General features: G+C 40.9%; 4 protein-coding genes and 1 long non-coding RNA gene across 5 annotated transcripts; 4 read left to right on the top strand and 1 right to left on the bottom strand.

The window, feature by feature from the left end:
* Window positions 1–3,570: 3,570 nt before the first annotated feature.
* Window positions 3,571–4,918, top strand: LOC105010937 (ubiquinol-cytochrome-c reductase complex assembly factor 3). Its single transcript, XM_010870624.2, has 2 exons — window positions 3,571–3,825; window positions 4,320–4,918. The coding sequence occupies exons 1-2, from the start codon at window positions 3,709–3,711 to the stop codon at window positions 4,452–4,454; spliced, it is 252 nt and encodes an 83-aa protein (XP_010868926.1). The 5' UTR covers window positions 3,571–3,708; the 3' UTR covers window positions 4,455–4,918.
* Window positions 4,919–5,472: 554 nt separating this feature from the next.
* LOC109615887 lies at window positions 5,473–6,357 on the top strand. The gene is made up of 2 exons (XR_002196899.3): window positions 5,473–5,922; window positions 6,104–6,357. It is a non-coding gene; the product is annotated as an uncharacterized LOC109615887 (long non-coding RNA).
* A 1,102-nt stretch (window positions 6,358–7,459) lies between these two features.
* faub (FAU ubiquitin like and ribosomal protein S30 fusion b) lies at window positions 7,460–10,144 on the bottom strand. Its single transcript, XM_010870622.4, has 5 exons — window positions 10,055–10,144; window positions 8,242–8,323; window positions 8,000–8,141; window positions 7,815–7,870; window positions 7,460–7,689 (listed from the first exon to the last, which is right to left on the bottom strand). Exons 2-5 carry the CDS (start codon window positions 8,314–8,316, stop codon window positions 7,564–7,566), a joined length of 399 nt encoding a protein of 132 aa, XP_010868924.1. The 5' UTR covers window positions 8,317–8,323; window positions 10,055–10,144; the 3' UTR covers window positions 7,460–7,563.
* A 33-nt stretch (window positions 10,145–10,177) lies between these two features.
* On the top strand, window positions 10,178–13,665 carry mrpl49 (mitochondrial ribosomal protein L49). The gene is given in 4 exon segments (NM_001304227.1): window positions 10,178–10,298; window positions 10,585–10,735; window positions 12,988–13,112; window positions 13,313–13,665. Coding segments are annotated over 4 exon segments (534 nt in total). The 5' UTR covers window positions 10,178–10,187; the 3' UTR covers window positions 13,460–13,665.
* A 1,826-nt stretch (window positions 13,666–15,491) lies between these two features.
* Window positions 15,492–17,838, top strand: znhit2 (zinc finger, HIT-type containing 2). Its single transcript, XM_010870621.4, has 2 exons — window positions 15,492–15,651; window positions 15,730–17,838. The coding sequence occupies exon 2, from the start codon at window positions 15,806–15,808 to the stop codon at window positions 17,654–17,656; it is 1,851 nt and encodes a 616-aa protein (XP_010868923.2). The 5' UTR covers window positions 15,492–15,651; window positions 15,730–15,805; the 3' UTR covers window positions 17,657–17,838.
* The last annotated feature ends 33 nt before the right edge of the window (window positions 17,839–17,871 follow it).

Below are 17,871 nucleotides of genomic sequence, written 5' to 3'. Positions count from 1 at the left end.
CCAGACATACAGAAATAGCGCCGGTAATTGGTGTTGTGTAGCTCCCTTTGATGTCTTGTCAAAAAGGCAAATTAACACTTACAAAATTATTATTGGGTTTCCGTAAAGGACGAAAGTGGTGAAAGCAATTTGGATATCCAACTTATCAGATGCATGACTGAAAAACGAATAAAAAAGCAGAATATCTGTACCTCCGATATGCTCCCATGCATTTATTTAAATACACAAAAACAAATAATGTTACATTTTGATCCAAGTGGGATAATGGGAGGCATTTTTGGGAAAATGTCTGAATTATACATTAGTGAACATTTCATATATTTATAGCCGTCCAGAAATAAAAGAAGACGTTAGTTGGAAAGGAAGGACAGATGGCAAAATGAATATAGGAAAGGTTGATAAATGACCATGGGTTGGGAAAAAAATAGAATGATGTGGAGATAGCTGGGTTAGAGGAGTCTCCATGGGTTTCTTAAACTGGGCACGGACTGCAAAGACAAATGAGGGCATTAAATACTGCCCATTTGGACTGTATCAGTTCAGGATCTGTTATGATGTTACAGCCTAGTTTAAAGATGGTAGACTGCATGTAATGAATGCATGAGATGAATAGACTGAGCTGGTGGATACGAGACCCAGTGAACCTAATATGTATGTGTGTCATGTTGTATGTTACCAGTGACTCAGTGTTTCTGGAGACAAGCCTGGTTCCCTGACTAAGAAATAGCTTATGCATACAATCTGCATATCATCCCTACTTTGGCAGTGGTTTGGCTATGCCCAACTCACAAATAGATTTCCCCATTCTGTAGCCAAATCTGCAACTTGGCAACTGAAGAAGGAATAATCTTTTATCAGGGGAGCTTGTTTTCTACTACCTCTCACAGTAAAAGACACGTACATACATACATACACATGGTTATGCCAACAGAGGTAGGCCACATTAGGAAAACGACACAGTGATTACCCTCACTTCTCTCTCTCTCACGTACACACGTACACACATACACACATACACACGTACACACGTACACACATACACACGTACACACATACACACGTACACACATACACACGTACACACGTACACACATACACACATACACACGTACACACGTACACACATACACACATACACACATACACACATACACAGCACTGTTTGCAGGCATGTGTGCCCAAAAATGCTTACTGAAAAAAGCCACGTGTGTTCCATCTCTGTCAGTCTCACCTCTGTTGTTGTGTCATGCTGTGAAATATAACAGCGAAACAGCTGGGGAAAGGGGACTACAATTTGGTGTGAAGAACGCTACAGATTTTGTTTTCGAGCTTTGGAAAAAACACCCCAATATCTGTGAATACAAGAACACTTTCAGGCAAAAATGTAATAATACAAAATGAACCAAGCAATCCGGGAGGTACAGGATTGAAGCCATGAGCAGACAGAACGTAGACATGAATGTTCACTCTGATGCACATAGCACCTTCGGGAAACACGGGTGTCATGGCAACGGGAACGGGCATCTGCAAGCGTTTCTGTTGCAATCTAAAAGGGAAGGGATGGAGGACGGGGTAGTGTGGGGGTAGTGTGGGGGTAGGGAGAAGTCTCATCATTGACTAAGCTTTCAGGAGGAAGGGAGACAGAGACAGGGAAAAGGGGATGTGCTGTTATTTATTTTGTCCATATGTTACACACCATTCTGAATGGTCAGTGATACACCTGGGGATATGAGATATTTACTGAGTAAAAACAACTACCTGGAAACCGACACATTTCACTGAATTCCCTAAGAAAGCACTGAAGCACATTGTCTTATGACTTATAGCACAGCCAAATGTACTATATTTCTAAGACATGTTTTACACATTAAAAGAAATAGCACAAGACAAAATTATTTAAAAGTATATTATTAGTGAAGCGCCTTCATACAGACAGCTCATAAACACAATGTCCTGGGTTAGTCTCTGAATGACATTTGTGCATAATGTCGTTCACTGTTGTAGAGTTAGTTATCTATTTGAGCACATTTGCAAGTTACAGTAGCCACCACCAAGCCCTAGCAAGGCATTCTCTCTACACTCTACCTGACACTGATGAATGCATATTATGAGCACTTATCAACATCCAGTACACCCACACAAACTGTGACTCACACACCATATACATGAACACACACATGCACTCACAGACAAGCACACACTTTCTGCCAAAGTGCCCACAGGTAATTTTCTGAGGTGATACTGAGGCTTTGAAAAGGAATACATTACTTATCTGACACCTGGTGGTAGTTAGTGGAAACTGCACAATAAAGCTCTTCCTCTGTTGTCCCTACCTTCAAGGATGGATCTACATTCTATGAGGCTTCGGGATATCAGTATCTTTGGAACCCCCCATGTAAAACTGCTCTTAATTCTCTTCGATTTTCATTTTGATTATGGAAACATTTTGAAATCACTGGGACTTTACCCCATAACAATAACTTTCTTGCTTCCATTTTTTGTTTTTCTTTGTGATGCATCACTGTTAAAGCATTTTTAATTCATAATCTACAAAAGAAAAAAACAACCACACAATAAATCACTTATAAATCACAAAATGTACACATCAAAAACATCATTTACATTTTCTTGAAGTTTTATGGTGGCCTACAATTTTCTTCCTGCATAATTTCTGCACAATTTTCCTTTTGTGTACTAATTATTTAACTGTATAGGTTGTGGACGGACCCTGGTATGGGTTGTGGAGGGGGGGCATTAGTATGGTTTGTGGAGATATCCTGCTAACAGTTGAGGTGGAGGCAGGGGGCCCTGGTCTGGTATGGGTTGAGGTGGACCCGAGGGGCCCTGGTATAGATTGTGGAAGGGCCCTGGTATAGGTTAAGGTGGAGCCCTGAAAGGGGGCTCTTCATTGGCTGAAGGGACCACATTCGCTGTCAGCCTACCTATCTACATTTTCACAGTAGATTGTCCAAGGGGCCTCTGACATTTGTAGGCCACTGGGTTGCTTTGTAGCATGAGGCCCCTAATAGTCAGAGGCCTCTGGGCCCAGGCCCCATTTGCGGTCCATAATCCGGTCCTGCCAACCTTAGATATTTTGGAACGTGATTGAAAAACATTTTCACAGTTCATAAATACAGATAATATTTGACATCAATAAAAACATCATATTATGTACCTTTTGGTCTTATTTAACAATTAAAAAAGAAAAGAGACATGGGTATATAGAAAACAAGGGGAAGCACAGAAATATGTTATTCCATATTAACAATAATTGGATCTAAAATACGAGTAGCTTTAATACATTTTATTTTTCAGACTTTCAAAAGAAACGAAAAAGGTTTTCAAGTCAAAAATAATGGAGAATTATTTTTGATTGGACGGCAGTCGGCTGAGCGGAAAGCGTTAAATCATTGAACTTCTCCGCAGGTTTACAATTTTTAAAAATAATGAACCGAATTACATTATATAAAAATTATAATCCATACAAATATAAATTGTGTTATTTTCAAATGTAAAAAAAATGTGTGGGCGTCACATTTGGAAAAAAGTTGTGTAAGCATACGTAGTCTATCCCAAAATGCACTGCGACTGCCAGCGAAGATTGGACACCACTGAATACATGTTGTCAAAACAGCATAAAACGTGGTTTGGTAATCAGGAAACTGCTACCATCATTAGTCTTCAAAGGACACCAACCTACCGTACACAATGAGTGGTCTGCGCACAGTCCTGGCCTCGCTTGGGTGTGTAGGGTTCTTAAGCGCTGGATATGGAATGTGGTCAATGATAACGCCTGGAGAGGAAAGAAAGAGGGAAATGCTCAAGGTAGGCTGCTAGAATATTCACAGTGACCACTTTATGGGATACTTCTATTTAGTATCAGGTGGTGTATTCAAATGTTTGCAAAGTGTTCTTATTATTGTGGGGGGACCAATGTATCTGCTTCTAACAAGGGTGCGGGCATGTCCCTGTCCTCCCCTGCTCCTACGCCCTTGCTGCCAACACAAAGGTGCTGAATTGCCCAGATATAAAAGATATACAATGTAGCATGTGGATTGTAACATGGAATCATGTTTGGTGTATTGCTTCAGGATCTGCAACAATCTGAATTGGCCTTCCACTGAAAAGGGCTCCTGATGGTTTCAATGGTCTGATTTTAAACCATGAGATGGAATGTTATCCTACTAAGAGAGGAAGGAATGAAAACCAGCAGTTGTCTTCAAGAACCCTGTACCCTCTTTTTTTTTGGTGTCAACTTTCCATGAAATCTATCCAACAAGCTTTCCATTGACCTGCTCTGTTCTTGTTCAATCTAACAGAATCTTCCAGAGGCTAACCCGCTGAGAATGGAGGAATCCAGGAAAAGGAATGCCCTCGTAATGCAGGCACTGAAGGAAGCTGCAGAGACTGATGAAAACATTGCTATTGCGTGGGGCTCTAAGTCACAGAAATAGTCAACATGCTGTCTTCACATTCATTTGAAACTCAATGTGAAGAGAGAAATATATTTAATGGGTAACACACCAGAGCTCACCATAATTGGATTCAATGCATCAGAAATCCGTTTCAATGCACTCATGTCCAATAGCCAATATCCTGATGTGTTTTTATTATTGACCCTGTTGACTGGAGCCAGATAATAATCTTGAGCTTAACCATCTGTTAAAGTACAAGATTATGTTTAAATGTTTGTATTTATGCTGAGCATGAAGTAGAGAATGTTTCAGCAAAAGACAAATTGTTTTAAAAATGGGAAGCTGTGGTTCCCAAACGTCATGACTACTTTAGCACATTGTGTGTTACAATAGGACAAACCATATTTATAAGAATATTGTTGTATATAATAATTGTATTGTTTATGAGTTAACAAGCAAGTTCACAAAACTGTAAGGCTAATAAAATCTAACGCCCAATAATGCCTAGGTTTCTGTGTTGAATATCATTTGACTTAATATTGTAAACATTTTGAATTTCGTGAGAAAACATGTTTGACAATCAAACCGGCCTAATTCACATTTCAAATTACATATATTAAATTAAATTAAGAGAATTTCTGTCTTGAATTAAAATAGAACAAATATACATGGTTTATTTATATACTTAATAGGAGGTTATAATCAACATCAAAGGATTGTTGGCATTTGATCGAATTGAAAAAATAATCATATAACTACGTTGTTTTATAAAATCCAACGGGGATTTTTTTTATATACCTTTGTGAATTTTTGCTAGATTACAACCTTTTTTTTTTTTTTATCAAGAAGAGTATTCCGCTTTCTTGTCTTCCATTTGAAAACCCAACTTCATATTATTAAACCTTAAAGTGGGATCAAATGTGATGCAGTATAGAAATGCATCCAAAAAAAGCATTAAATAAAGTTTTTTAATTACAATCTAGTTTTAACTGCTACAGAAATTAAGTGCTGTGGGGACCACTTTACCAGTTGCACTAATTTCTGTTTTGACCAATGAGGGTTGGTTTTGGTAGAGAACAGGACATCAGCTTCCGATGTCGAAGGTTACAGTTATTGCTATTTGAATTATCAAGTAAAACATATGCACTTGTAACTTAGCCAGTAACTTCAAATTGCCAGTGTTTTAATGTGCATTATAGGAACAAGTAGTTAGTAATTTGTCAAGTTAGCTGCTTGGAAATAGTCGTCACATCAGTCCAAGGGCACAGCAAGTTGGCTAGTATAGCATAACGGCACGTCTATAGGACTTCGGCAATGTCAACACCACCACCAGGCTCTGTATCACCGCCTGCAGGTCAACTGTTTGGAGGTTGCTGGAGTTGTCGGATTCTGTCTGGTGGTGGTCTGCTGTTAGGAGCGGGATATGTCTTCCAAGCCGCCCGAAAAGTAATGCGCCAAGGTGGAACAACGACCATAGGAACAGTCGCACAGATCGTGTTTGCAACCAGTGAGTATTGTGATTTGGGACGGGTAAAATGTGTATGTCCAGCACGGTGGTAGTAACGTATCCAATGACATAGGAAAGGGTTTCCATATGTAGATTTTCAGGAACTGATAATGGGTCGGTGAGAGTACTCAGTATTCTATCAGGGACTCCGGCTGTAATAACGCATTACCCTATTTTTCAGGTCTGGCTGCTTGGGGAATTGTAGTGCTAGCTGACCCAGTGGGTAAATCGCACAGGAAGACGTGATTTCCTCCTGTCCGATGGAAAATTCTGAACTTGCTGAAGCCTAAGCTATCCTCCGTATGAAATGGAACCACTGTCAAATCTAACCAGTGGTCTTGCCTAACTGAATGTCAAATACTTTTTTTTCTATCACTGTCCACGTCACTTGAGAATATTGCATAATGGAATAAACTGAGAATGTGTGCTCTTGAACAGTCTTGTTTGCATGCAAAGTCCATGAGGGAGTTGGATGAGCTTGTGGTCATGAGGGAAGAACACCCTCTGTCGTTGGGAGGGTAGGTCATATTCTGCATGCAAATGAGAATTACGCTGTGTGAAATGGTTCCTTAGTATAAACATTTGTTTTTTACTGAAAGACTGAGCCATAGATTATGAAATCTCTTTGCCCAAAGACTGCTTTCATGGTGAGGAACTAACATCCCTTTTGGTTCGAGCAATCTACAGTGCATGCTGAGAAAGGAATACCTGACTCCAGTCCAGGAGTCCCTGGTCCAAAACCTATATGAGCAAAACTAACCCAGTTCACACCCAGGACTTTAAAGGGATAGTTAGATCTAGATTCATATTTGGGTCCTGGATTGTTTTTGAAATCCAATGCAGTAATTTGTTACAAAAAGCCCTTATTCACCTCTGTCCCAGCCTGGAATTAGCATCGACCAAATAAATTGAAACTGTGCATCCTCAGCCAAAAAAAAGCTGCATTGGAAGTTGAAACCTACTCCAAAATATTTTTGACTACTGGTGCTGTTTACCTGAAAACCTGTAAATATTATTCGTAAATATTTTCATTTTTGACCAAAGTGGTACTTTCTATGGTTACTGGTTAGTTTTGGTACTAAAATATTATCGATGCGCATTTCTTTCGAGAAGTGGATGTGTGAACTTAGTGAACAAGCATTTAACGTTTGCTAGGTACAGATGATATCTTTGCCAAATAACAGAGGCTGTGTGTGGTGGTTAAAAAAAAATTGTTTGCATTCTGCCCATTTGAAGTAGTGAAATTCCATCGGGTGTTTTGTCAGTATGAAGTAAAAAAGGATTACATTTGAAATGATGCTAGTCCAACAGCTTATTGAAGTGTTTGAGGTAGTTTCCACATACAGTGCAGCAACTCATGAATTTGTATGATACAGAGAGGTGAATAATGGCTTGTTGAGAAAAATGCAATCCATGGGCCTACAACAACTCAGGGTAAGCAGAATTCCACCCAGATATGAATCTAGACTGAACTATCCCTCAAAATTGTATTCCCTCCATTTCACCTCTGCTTACCCAAGGCAATAAAGCCATCAACTATCCTCATTGAGTTTTATTGCATCTCAAACATCACCCAAATTAAGATAACTTGGTTCCATTCCATTGCTCACACAGTGTGAATGATAATGACATTAAATGGATTTAGGAGTTAGCGTTGGGCCCCTTTTTCTTGCCAAATGTTGGTACCACATTGACAAAGCGGCGGTTATACTGGATCCTTCTTTTAGCTCTGCCGGTCTTCTTTTTCTTCTTCTCCTGCTTGTCCACCTGTGAATGGACATGAAGGTTAGCATGGAGTCCTGAAATGCAACGTCTCCAAAAGAGCAAGTCACAATATGGGGTCTACATTCCTTATAGAAATTAGTATCAGATTATAAACACTAAAACCCTACCTTAGGGGTCTGTCCCCTGACCTTTCCCGCTCTAGCCAAGGAGCCGTGGACTTTGCCTGAGACAGGGAGAAAAAGGTGAAGTAAAAAACAACCTCAATAAGTTCTTAAAATAATGGTCCAAACAGACATGACCAAACTCAGAAGACTCCGGAATGTTCCAGAATATTACATCATTGATTACTTGCCTCCCACCATTCGAGGGGTAACTTCCAGTGTGCTGAACTCCAGTGCCGACTGGCTGATTACTGCATCATCCAGCAGGGGTACCCCACACATTGAAACCACCTGGTCATCACAGGACAGTCCTTCCAATGCTTCAATATGAGCCTTGGAAGAAGGTAAGAGAATAAATGCATTAATACCTTTCATATGATATATTATGTTTTAACCCAAACTCTGGCCGATGGGAAGCAGAGCCTTGCTTTACCTTGATTTGGGCAATGGTTTCTAGCCCGGACACCTCCAACCTGTGAAGATTCTGAGCACGCACAAACAGCTGCATGGTCAACCTGTTTCAAATGGAATGGTACGTCACTGTTAGACAATACATCTTAACACTTAATTAAACCCAGAGATCAATTTGTTTGTTTATTGATTCAGAGTAATGGTTACATAAATGTTGAATAAAATGAACAACTTGTAGAAAGTGCACAGATAGTAGCTTGTCAAGTGAATCCTTAGCAACTAGCTAAACTCCATCTGCACTCAGCATTAAAACTCCATCTGTGAAGTCTACCAATTTAGGACCCTTAACCACAGCCTATATATATACCTAAAACAAGTAAAGCAATGTACAGGTGGCCAAATTAAATTACCTCAGTGGATTGGTGCAATATAACAAGACCCAGATTGTAGTGTGCCTATACAGTTACATTTTTGGTCTGGAAAGTAGTTCAACCCAGCTTTCGCAGTCATGTCTATGGTTATCAGCTTGGTACATATGTCTTAATACGTATCCACCATCTTGTGTGCGCATACATTCCATTACTCCAGGTGGTAGCGGTTCAACAACCTACAGTATACACCAGTTCAGTTTGCAAAATCAGAGGAGAAAACTGACAAAAATGTAGATGTCTCAAATGCATACATGCAATAATTTAAAGGGACAGTTGGGAAGTGTTTCCACTTGCAGTTTGTTACCAATATACAAATATACAAACCCACTTGGTCCCTGTTGTGTCTAACGCATGAAATCAAAATGTAATCCAAGTTTTTGCCATTGAGCAACACAAAAACATGCATTATGTAAGTGAAAATAAAATCTGCTAATTGTTTTAATTTTACAACAAACATTAATTCCTGAACATAATTGATTACATTGCATGTATTCACCCTTTGCTATGACACACCTGAACCATCTCCAGTGCAACCAATTGTCTTTAGAAGTCACAAAAGTAGTTGAATGGTCTCCACTGCGATTATGGTATTTCTGGTTACATTTTGACAGAAGGCATGTGGGAGAAGGAGACTAAGCTTAAAGACAATTTTATGGTCTAATAAGAAGAAAATAGAGTTTTTTGGATTTGACACTAATATGTGCCTATTTTGGACACAAGCATAACATGTCATATCATCATAAGAACCATCCCTACCATGAGACATGGTTGTGGCAGCATTATGTGTGCATGTTTCTCTGGGACAGGGCCTGGAAAGCTTTTGAAAATAGAGGGCTAAATCATCCCCCCAATTGGGCAATGACAACAAACATGCAACCAAAGCCACACTGGAGTGGCCAGTCAATGGCTGGACCTCACTCCAATTGGGAATGTGTAAAGAGTTGGAAATGCAGGCAACCAAAGGTCCCCAAGTTTGTAATTAGTTTAGAACGATTTGTCGATATACTTGTGTTGATCAGTGGCAAAAATGATTGAAACCCAGTCTAACATGTAACAACATTTGGAGGGGGTACTTCTGAGAGCCACAGTTTATAAATCGTTCGGATTGGAAATTCAAACACGGCTGTCCTGACTCTCAGGTCACTGAAATTCATATGGCCCTGTTTTCTGGCTACATTTCCAATGTCACAATGTACAGTCTTAATCATCGTCAGCTGTATGCAATTAATAATATGCAGATGTACATTTAATCGCTCTAAATTAGAGCGTAAATAAAATGTACAGTGATATTGACTAGCCGAATAAGAAAACGTTATATTTTCAGTCGACATCGATAACAACTTAATTAATCCAATATTTAGGACATCATGAAACTTCTTTTAATCCTGTTCATTTGTTTCTTACCAACGTCTCGCAGTATTTTACGAAGCGCAAACGTCCCTTCAGTAATTGCTGGAAATAAACGAAAGTATTTATATGCGCATAACTATGACGTTATATTCTCTGATCCCGCCCACAAGTGTTTTTGGAAAGAAACATGTCGCTGTCCTACATACACAGATTCACAATGTTATATAGAGGATTTAGGGCAACAGTCCACCTGTATAATCACACGGCAAGGATACCAAATACGACGATACGATTACAAGTGAGTTGAATATTTCCCACCTATATGTCTTTATGAAAAAAATATTTACATGCCTGAAATATTGCATTACCATGAATAAATCGAAGTAGCAACCATACGTAGCTACATTACTAGCTAGCATACTATATGAAATATGCTCTATCCAGTGTCAAAGCCAAGAAATACATATTGAATAGAGATGTAACTTTTTTCTTTTCCATACATTTAACTAAGTTTAATCATGAATGAGGTATCATGAGCATGCACGAATAAGTTGAGGCAACATTTATCTTTCTTTTTTCAAAAGTCATTATGTACCCCAGTTGGAGAAGCAAACGCCAAGATAATACAATCTACGGAAGAATATAAATTTGTGGAACGACTGATCCCGCCTTCACGAGTACCAATTCCCCCCAAACGCGATGGTCCTGCACCATCTGGTTGGACCCCTCCAGCAGGTGAAGCATGACACCATGCATTTTAATTTGTTTCTAGGCCGATGTAGGACAATGCGTTTTGTGTCTTACACTGACTTGACATTTTGCCGTGATTACTCAAGAGGGAGGATTATTGTTCAAGTTGAGTTACTTCGCTCAGAGACATAACATTTCTTCTATACAGTATTTTTTCAAACACATTTTCATGGTAAGGCAATTACTGATGTGAAATACACATTATGAGAGACAAGTATTAACCTTTACACTTTAGTTACAGTTTCTCACAAAAGTGAGTACACCCCTCATATTTTTGTAAATATTTGATTACATCTTTTAATGTGACAACACTGAATAAATGACACTTTTCTACAATGTAAAGTAGTGAGTGTACAGCTTGTAGAACAGTGTACATTTGCTGTCCCCTCAAAATAAGAGAACACACAGCCATTAATGTCTAAATTGCTGGCAACCAAAGTGAGTACACCCCTAAGTGAAAATGTCCAAATTGGGCCCAAAGTGTCAATATTTTGTGTAGCCACCATTATTTTCCAGCACTGCCTTAACCCTCTTGGGCATGGAGTTCACCAGAGCTTCACAGGTTGCCACTGGAGTTGGCGGATGTTAGAGACCTTGCGCTCCTGCACCTTCCGTTTGAGGATGCCCCACAGATACTCAATAGGGTTTAGGTCAGGAGACATGCTTGGCCAGTCCATCACCTTTACCCTCAGCTTCTTTCGCAAAGCAGTAGTCTTCTTGGAGGTGTGTTATGGGTCGTTATCATGTTGGAATACTGCCTTGAGGCCCAGTCTCCGAATGGAGGGGATCATGCTCTGCTTCAGTATGTCACAGTACATGTTGGCATTCATGGTTCCCTCAATGAACTGTAGCTCCCCGGTGCCTGCAGCACTCATACAGCCCCAGACCATGACACTCCCACCACCATGCTTGACTGTAGGCAAGACACACTTGTCTTTGTACTCCTCACCTGGTTGCCGCCACACACGCTTGACACCGTCTGAACCAAATAAGTTAATCTGGGTCTCATCAGACCACAGGACATGGTTCCAGTAATCCATGTCCTTAGTCTGCTTGTCTTCAGCAAACTGTTTGTGGGCTTTTTTGTGCATCATCTTTAGAAGAGGCTTCCTTCTGGGACGACAGCCATGCAGACCAATTTGATGCAGTGTGCGGTGTATGGTCTGAGCACTGACAGGCTGACCCCCCACCCCATCAACCTCTGCAGCAATGCTGGCAGCACTCATATGTCTATTTCCCAAAGACAACCTCTGGATATGACGCTGAGCACATGCACTCAACATCTTTGGTCGACCACAGCTCAGTTTCAGGGTCTTGGCAATCTACTTATAGCCTAGGCTATCGTTATGTAGAGCAACAATTTTTTTTTTCAGATCCTCAGAGAGTTCTTTGCCATGAGGTGCCATGTTGAACTTCCAGTGACCAGTATGAGGGAGTGCAAGAGCGATAACACCAAATTTATCACACCTGGTCCCCATTCACACCTGAGACCTCGTAACACTAACGTGTCACATGATACCGGGGAGGGAAAATGGCAAACATGTTCACTTTTGTTGCCAGCGGTTTAGACATTATTTGGCTGTGTGTTGTGTTATTTTGAGGGGACAGCAAATTTACACTGTTATACAAGCTGTCCACTCACTACTTTACATTGTAGCAAAGTGTCATTTCTTCAGTATTATCACATGAAAAGATATAATCAAATATTTACAAAAATGTGAGGAGGGTGCTCACTTTTATGAGATACTGTATGTTGCATATCCAGAGCAATTCACAATACTGAGTGCATACATTTTTGTACTGTGGGAAACAAAACCCATACTCTACTGAAGTACATTATGCCATTCATCTTAAGGTAGCTATTACTCAATGAGGTAACTATCTGCAAAGGTAATGCTAAAAGGAAGAAACGTATGCAATGCCACTATTAGTTTGTCAAAGAAAGGAGTTTGGGTAGCCAGGCAATTAACCTTTCCTACATAAAACCAATGTGAACTTAAAATAATTGAATTTGTACATTGACATTTTATTCTATAACACTGAAACACAATTTGATATTCAGTGAAATTAGCAAATTGGTCAGGGCTTTATCTTTGCTAGGCACTGTAGATAGTATTGTTCTTTAGAGGACACTATCAGCAAATTCATGTGGTGTATTAGGAGTTGTATATTTTGTGGTTGACTTACCACAATTAATTTTTGTTAACATTTTCTTCATCTTCTTTAACATTTTATAGAGATGCCCCCTGCTTTGCCCTACATGATCCGTCGCTCCCGAATGCACAATATTCCTGTCTACACCGACTTGACCCACGGCAGCCGCAAGACGACCATTATACGCAAGGTTGAAGGTGACATCTGGGTGAGTGTGACTGAATATTTAAAATCCTGTTGTCAAAACATTTTTACAACTTCTACGGAATTGCAGATCAATGAAGATGACTGATTGTAAACTGGAGTTGAAATACAGGAGATTGTATCTGTCAATAACCATTATGAATGGTGTGTTTTTCCTGAAAATTTAATGAATTTATTATTTTATTATTGCTACTTGTCTGTCAGGCTCTAGAGAAGGATGTGAAGGAGTTCTTGCAACAGCTTACTGGCAAGGACCTCCCAACACAGGTAAATGAGGTGACCATGATACTTCGGGTCAAAGGTCACTTTGATGTGGAGCTGAAGGAGTGGCTAGTGAAGAAGGGATTCTAACTGGACCGCAAGCAAAGGGGTGTACTGTCACAGAACATTTGTTTTGGGGAAATGAGCATCCCAACTACTGAAAATGCATCCGGTATAGAAATCGAATGGATATTTAAGTTATGTATGTAAATGTGCATTTCTATTTTGTTTGAATGTAACATCTTATGCTCATCTGTTAGGCCTTTTTGTTATTGGAATTATTAAATGGCCATTTCTTATGGGCGTTGTCTTTATTTACTCATTTATTTCATATAATATGAAATGAACCAACCACACACATGAAAGAAACAATCATCCATCTGAACTGAGCTGCAGGAGGGGAAAGGAAACTGTTCAGGGAAAGCATCAGGAGAACATCAGAAAGTTCTATTGTTGTGATGGCGTAAAACTGAGGGATAAACTACATTGTAGTCACACTAAAATAATAGTGTAGACACTTCAAATAAACAAAGCAGTAATGTAACAACAAGTAACATTTAAAAGAATACACTTTGTTGTCTATTCAAAGGCTGACATTTTGGAAAAATAATTCAAACCACCCCATTCTTGGGTAACTGCCTCAAGATTTTGAAGCATGGTAGATGGCTGCATCATTGTATGGTGAGGATATACATTGCAGTCATTGCTGTACATGTATCCCCAGTCTTAGCTGATGTAAACATGCAATATCAGCTAAGACTGGGGAGTTTTTTAGATAAAAATATTTGATAACCAAATGCAAAATCCTAGAGCAATTCACCTTTCAGGACAATACATACATTGTAAAGTATATAATGAAAGGCCAAATTACAGTTTTTAACTTACCTCTGTTTTAAATCTATGGCCATCACAGAGCCTGAATAACTTTGGAAATAATATTAGAAATACACTGAGCAAAATTATAAACGCAACACTTGTTTTTGCCTCCATTTACCATGAGCTGAACTCAAAGATCTAAGACTTTTTCTATGTACACAAAATGCCTATTTCTCTCAAATATTGTTCACAAATCTGTCTAAATCTGTGTCAGTGAGCACTTCTCCTTTGCCAAGAGAATCCATCCACCTCACAGGTGTGGCATATTAAGATGCTGATTAGACAGCATGATTATTGCACAGGTGTGACTTAGGCTGGCCACAATAAAAGGCCACTCTAAAATGTGCAGTTTCATCACACAGCACAATGCCACAGATGTCACAAGTTTTGAGGGAGCATGCAATTGGCATGCTGACTGCAGGAATGTCCACCAGAGTTATTGCCCGTGAAGTGAATGTTGAATGTGAATGTTCATTTCTCTACCATAAGCCGTCTCCAAAGGCGTTTCAGAGAATTTGGCAGTAAATTCAACCGGCCTCACAGCCGCAGACCACATGTAACCACACCAGCCCAGGACCTCCACATGCAGTATCTTCACCTCCAAGATCGTCTGAGACCAGCCACCTGGACAGCTGCTGCAACAATCGGTCTGCATAACCAAAGAATTTCTGCACAAACTGTCAGAAACCATCTCAGGGAAGCTCATCTGCATGCTCGTCATCCTCATTGGGGTCTCGACCTGACTGCAGTTCGTCGTCGTAACTGACTTGAGTGGGCAAATGCTCACATTCGGTGGCCGTCTGGCACTTTGGAGAGGAGTTCTCTTCACAGATGAGTCCTGGTTTTCACCGTACAGGGCAGATGACAGACGTATGGCGTTGTGTGGGTGAGCGGTTTGCTGATGTCAACGTTGTGGATCTAGTGGCCCATGGTGGCGATGGGGTTATGGTATGGGGGATGGATTATCTTGGCAAAGGAGTAGTGCTCACTAACACAGATTTAAACAGATTTGTGAACAATATTTGAGAGAAATAGGCCTTTTGTGTAAATAGGAAAAGTCATAGATCTTTCAGTTCAGCTCATGATAAATGGGGGAAAAACAAAAGTGTTGCGTTTATAATTTTGTTCGGTGTAATAATGCCCGTTCCTGGTGTCAAAGAACCTGGGGCAGTCTCATTTTTTATCACAACGCAACCCAGTAGGTGGCGGTGTTGCAACTCCTGCTTTTTCTCTTTGCCATTCAACCCATAAGAAGACGAACTCGGAAGTCATTTACGGCAGGCGTTTCAACTGGCCAACTACGTTATTCACACGCTGAATTATTTGACAGTGGACGAACGTGGAACAATTTGTTATAGGAAAAAAGCATTTTCGTCTTTTCATGACGCTTTAAGAAGAACTCAAAGGTATGGCGCTAGTGAACGAAGTTGTATCTCACATGTTGTGTGTACTCGAGTGCTAATTTTTGTTTTTGTTTTTCACAGGATTTCTGGAAGATCACTCGACAATATTACATACGCAACCAATGAGAAATAGGAATCTATTTTCCCTCCCAAAATAATGAACCCAATACTTAGACACAGAATCCCTCCAGCTGTAAGGAGGTTACTGACTGACATTGCACCCAGGGAGGAGTTCCACTGCACCGAGTGGACTGAAACAGAGTCTGAGACAGTCATTAGAGATGGGATTGAGCTTCCTGCAAGAGGGACCACCAATAAGACTGAATTTCTGACACCAGCTGCCGAGAAAGAGGATGGAGATGCTGACACAGATGCCACAGCACAGAGTAAAATATGTATGCTGTGCTTATCCAAACCCTCTTGCTATACCTGTCCACGGTGCAATGTACCGTACTGTGGGCTGGAATGCTACCGCGGTACCAATCATTCTGTGTGCTCGGAGGAATTCTATAAGGAGTCTGTGTTACAGGAGCTGAAAGACATGGGTGAAACAGAGAGTGAGGGAAGAAAGAAAATGCAGGATATTCTGCTTAGGCTAAGACATATGGCAGATAGGGAAGAGGGAGGGATGGAGAGTGTTTTAAAGGACATTGAGGAAGATAGTGGAGGTGGAGAGGAAATCAAAGCCAGAGCTCAGGTTTTAGAGCTTCTCTCCAGGCTGGCAGAGCTTCAGTCTTCTGGGGAAGGGAGTGTCGAGGAGATTGAGGAGATTTTAACCAGGCTCAAAGAGTTGGGCGAGGATGAAAATGCAAATACTGGAGAAATGGATGAGGGGGTTGAAGACGCTGAGGAGCTGGACTTGGCTGATCGACTCTCTGGGATGGATATTGATGCTTTCTCTGAGGAGGCACTGTGGAACCTTTTGAGCAGCCAGGAGAAGGAGAAGTTTAACAGCCTGGTGAAGAGTGGGACCGTGGGAGCTCTGGTCCCCCTGTGGACACCCTGGTGGGAGCAGCACGAGGAGGGGGAAAGAGCCCTGTTGGAGGTAGTGGAGATGGCTGAGCCAATGGGAAATGAGGCAACAGGACAGGACAGGGGCAGGACCAGAGAAGCTGCAAAGACAGATGAAAAGACAAAGAAGGGGAGTCTGCAAAAGATAGAAGGGGCATGTTCATCTAGTGGTGAAATTGTGGTCCTTGAGAGTATCCAAGTAGAGGATTTTGGGAAAGGGGTTGAGAGTGAATCAGTGAGAGAGAGTATTTGTGAATTGCTGAAAGACCCAGGTCATAAGAAGGGTAAGAACCAACCACGAAACGAGTCGACCAAGACCAAGGGACCCAAGTGGACCTCCAATGTGCCTCCAGTCAAATTTAGAATCCCACCTCTGAGCTCCTTGTCTTCCAACCCTTCCCTTCTTGTTCGCTTTGGCTTGGTCAACGCTCTGTTTGGCTACACCTTTGCCCTTCGCCTTTTCAATGGCGACATTGAATCAGAGCTAACTCAGGAGTTCTGCCAGGTGGTTCTGAGTGTGTCTGAGGCCCTGAGCTCAGGCAGGGTGTTCAGCTCCCTTCAGGAGGCCCTCCAGGGAGGGGAGGCTGCCATTTTGGCCAGTGGTTATTCTGACCGAGAGGATCCTGGGGCCCCGGGCCGAGCATTGGAATCTGTGGCTCATATTCTAACTGGGAGAAGCAGGCAGGATGTTGTCGGGTACTGCCTGGCAGCTTTGAGTCAACTCCGGACAACCCTGTCCCAGTCCAAGGCAGCCCTGCCCAAAGAGGGAGATGTGAGAAAGAAGTATTTCCTGGCAGGGAAGAAATGTGAGTTCTTTCAGGCTTGGGTGTCTGACAATACCCAGGAGGTGAGAAGACTAGCAGCTAGTTTATGGAGAGAGTACAGGAGAAGGGAGGATGAGAGGAATGCTTTAGAGAAGGAGAAAAGAAGAGTTGAAGACAGCTGGAAGAAGGGAAGAGAAAAGGCAAAGGGTGTGTTGATTGAAGAAATCCATTGAGAATGTTTTGTATTCTATATACCATATTTACTTCTCTTTTTCAGTTCATGTTCAGGATCAGACTAGTATTATTTGACAGACCATTTTTTGACAGTGTATTCTGAATGCAGAAATCATGGCAAAATCATGTTCATAGTTCATTCAAATTTTGCAAGTTTTGTAATAAAGTTAATGGAAACTTATATGGCTTCAATTTCATCTGGCCTTTTTTTGAC

This window comes from Esox lucius, chromosome 7 (assembly GCF_011004845.1).
Source record: "Esox lucius isolate fEsoLuc1 chromosome 7, fEsoLuc1.pri, whole genome shotgun sequence".
Classification (NCBI taxonomy): Eukaryota; Metazoa; Chordata; class Actinopteri; order Esociformes; family Esocidae; genus Esox; species Esox lucius.
The sequence above is the reverse complement of the archived record's forward strand: the minus strand, read 5'-3'. Positions and strand labels throughout refer to the sequence as shown.